This window comes from Malurus melanocephalus, unplaced genomic scaffold, assembly GCF_030028575.1.
Source record: "Malurus melanocephalus ecotype Western Australia unplaced genomic scaffold, MMel_1.1 scaffold_266, whole genome shotgun sequence".
Lineage (NCBI taxonomy): Eukaryota > Metazoa > Chordata > Aves > Passeriformes > Maluridae > Malurus > Malurus melanocephalus.
In genome coordinates, this window is record NW_026623498.1 from 1,038,603 (window position 1) to 1,041,559 (window position 2,957).

The 2,957-nt window shown below is 50.3% G+C and overlaps 1 protein-coding gene across 1 annotated transcript in view; it reads left to right on the forward strand.

The window, feature by feature from the left end:
- Positions 1 to 2,957, forward strand: part of LOC130579311 (uncharacterized) — a gene marked incomplete at its 3' end in the record, with an annotated part of 20,731 nt that overhangs the window by 2,385 nt on the left and 15,389 nt on the right. The window contains exon 2 of the mRNA XM_057375996.1: positions 501 to 541. Within this exon, the coding sequence (XP_057231979.1) occupies positions 501 to 541 (41 nt within the window). The remainder of the gene's footprint in view (positions 1 to 500; positions 542 to 2,957) is intronic.

The following is a 2,957-nucleotide window of genomic DNA, read 5'->3' on the forward strand; positions in this document are numbered from 1 at the left end:
GCTGTGCCCGGTGCGGGGCTGTGCCCGGTGCGGGGCTGTGCCCGGTGCGGGGCTGTGCCCGGTGCGGGGCTGTGCCCGGTGCGGGGCCGTGCCCGGTGCGGGGCTGTGCCCGGTGCGGGGCTGTGCCCGGTGCGGGAGGTGCCCGGGGGCTGTGCCCGGTGCGGGGCTGTGCCCGGTGCGGGAGGTGCCCGGTGCGGGGGCAGCGCTCGGTGCCGGGACAGCGCGGATCCCGCGGGGTTTTGGGAGCTCCTCCGGCCGCGATTCCCCCGGGCTGCGGCAGCGCCGGCTCCGAGCCCGGGCACGGCTGCCGAGGGCTGCGCCCCTCTCTCCGCGGGTACCTGCGGGGGCAGCGGGGATGGGTAGGCAGGCAAGGGGAGGGCTGTTTATATGGAAGCAGACGCGTGCCTCCCCCTCCCCCCTTCCCTAAATACTTTCCTTTTATAAACGTGCTGATTCTTTTTCTTCTTCTTCTTCTGCTTTTTCTTCTCTTCTGCATATAGGGAAAAGTTTGAAGACTCTTATGTCCAAAGGAATCTTACAGGTACATCCTCCAATCTGTGATTGCCCTGGGTGTCGAATTTCGTCTCCAGTGGTAAGATTATYGTTAAACTATGTGCTTTAGTTAAGACATCTTCCCTCTCCTCTGCCTCCTTCCCTTAAGAAAAAAAATTCCYTTTGCTTCGGTGATGATGGAATCATAATCTCTAAGGGTATGGAGGCTGCCAGAGCCCTGCCTGCAGTGTGAGGGCTCCAGCAGTCCGGGAGAGGTGAGCGGGAGAGGAGCTTGGAAGCAGAGCAGACGGGAGAGCAGTGTTTGACCTAAAGGAAGCAGCACTCTGTGTGATTTTTTTGGTTTTCAAGGGGAGTGTGTTTGCCCAGAGGCAAATCATTGAGAAGCCTCTTCCGTATTCCCACCCCTTCATTTCTGTGTATTGTGCAGAGGTGTGAAAATGGCTAAATAAAGCGAAAGGGAAATGGAATCGCACCCACGTGTTAGAGTCAGAGCAGCCACTGTTTACAAACTGAATTTGGTTAGGTGAACTTCATGAGGTACAGCTCAAATGCTTAAAACCTGAACATCATTCATGGCTTAGATCAATTGTGGCTTTTATAGATCTTCTCTTCCCAGCTTTTGAGTTCTTTGTGATTCCGCTGTCTTGCTTTTATTCTGAGKCTTTCAAAAATCTCTCATCAACGTTTTTATGGAGAACATGTTGATGCTATAAATAAAAGGATACTGAAATCATAGTAAAGTAAGGCCTTGAAAGGTTCATTGTGTGTAAAAATAACCACGAAGTACAATAACATCTAACCGGGAGGGCAGAGCTGTTGGTTTGGGGAACTAAAACAGCTCTTGGTCTGAAATAACAACAATGACTTAAAACGTTGTGGAAACAGATACAGTTGGAAATTTATGCACTTTTATCCACTGGAAATCAACCATTTTTGATTTTGTTGTTTCTTTGGGATGGGGTGGACAATTTGTGTTCACACGCAGTGTTTTTATGGCTCGGGATAGAGCTGGGAATTCTTCCTGCTTGGGATTTTTGTGCATGCATGGTGGTGTTATAAATACCCACATTGCCATGGTGTTATAAATACCCACATTGCCATGGTGGTGTTACAAATACCCACATTGCCATGGTGGTGTTATAAATACCCACATCGCCATGGTGGTGTTACAAATACCCACATTGCCATGGTGGTGTTATAAATACCCACATTGCCATGGTGTTATAAATACCCACATTGCCATGGGGTGTTATAAATACCCACATTGCCATGGGGTGTTACAAATACCCACATTGCCATGGTGGTGTTATAAATACCCACATTGCCATGGTGTTATAAATAAACCATGGTGGTGTTATAAATACCCACATTGCCATGGTGGTGTTACAAATATCCACATTACCACAGGAAGGGGCTCAGAGCAATAACCAACAGCGCCATAAATTCATGGAAAATGTGTTTTACTTGTGTGATGTGGCAGCAGCCACTGCTGCCCATCGCTGCCTGGCATTTGAGACCAGCTGGGCTAAACCTGGCTTTGCTGAGCTCGAGTTTGGGGGCCAAGGTGTGATGGGGGTCAGCAGCTTTGTCTGGCTGAGGTTTTGCTGTGCTTTGTTGCCAATTGTGTGGATTGGAGCCAACAATCTGCCCGTGATGGGGATGTGCTGCTGTTGTGGGGATGTTGGGAGGTGCCTGCCCAGGTGACCCRCTCTGCTGGTCATTTTTTGGGTCAGCAGTAGCCAAAAGGCCATCAGACACTTTCCTGGCAGCAGCGTTTTTGGGGAGTTGTGCAGGGGTGGGTGCATTTCCAGATGGGAACATGGCTCTGAATGAAACCCGTGCTTCTAGAACTGAATTTGGAAAGTTGAGATAGAGGGAAAAGGTGCAGAAATAAATCTTTTTGGGAGAAATAAATCTTTCTGGACTTCCTTTCCCACTGCTTCCCCAGCTGGGAAAGAAGGTTTTGATGTCAGAATTTGCATAGCAAGGCCAGGGCCCAGTGAGGACTTCTGTCAGAACTCGGTTTCTGAACAGTCCCTACACTTTCTGTGCTGTAATCAGAGTGTGTCTGAGCAAAGGACAGTTCCACATTTTGAACCCGAAGTATTTTGGTAGAGCTTTGTGGTAGCTACATGCACCACATGGCAGAACAGCCACACAAGAAGGAGGATTAGGARTTGGGCACGGTTTATCTTTCCCCGTTTGGTGATCACCCACTCAAGCACCGCTGAGATCCAAGGGCTGGTTCTCCTCCAAAGCAGAAATGTTTTGTATTTTGTGGTGTAGAAGAGCAGGGATTTGCGGTGGCTCTTGTGCGATCCGGTGGGGGTGTGGAGATGGGGAGCTGGTTCCTCTGCTCCCAAATCAGCGGGAATAGAGCAGGAAAACTCACGGGCTGCCTCTGGAAGGGGACAGGGCTGCATCTCTGCCCATCTGCTCCCTGC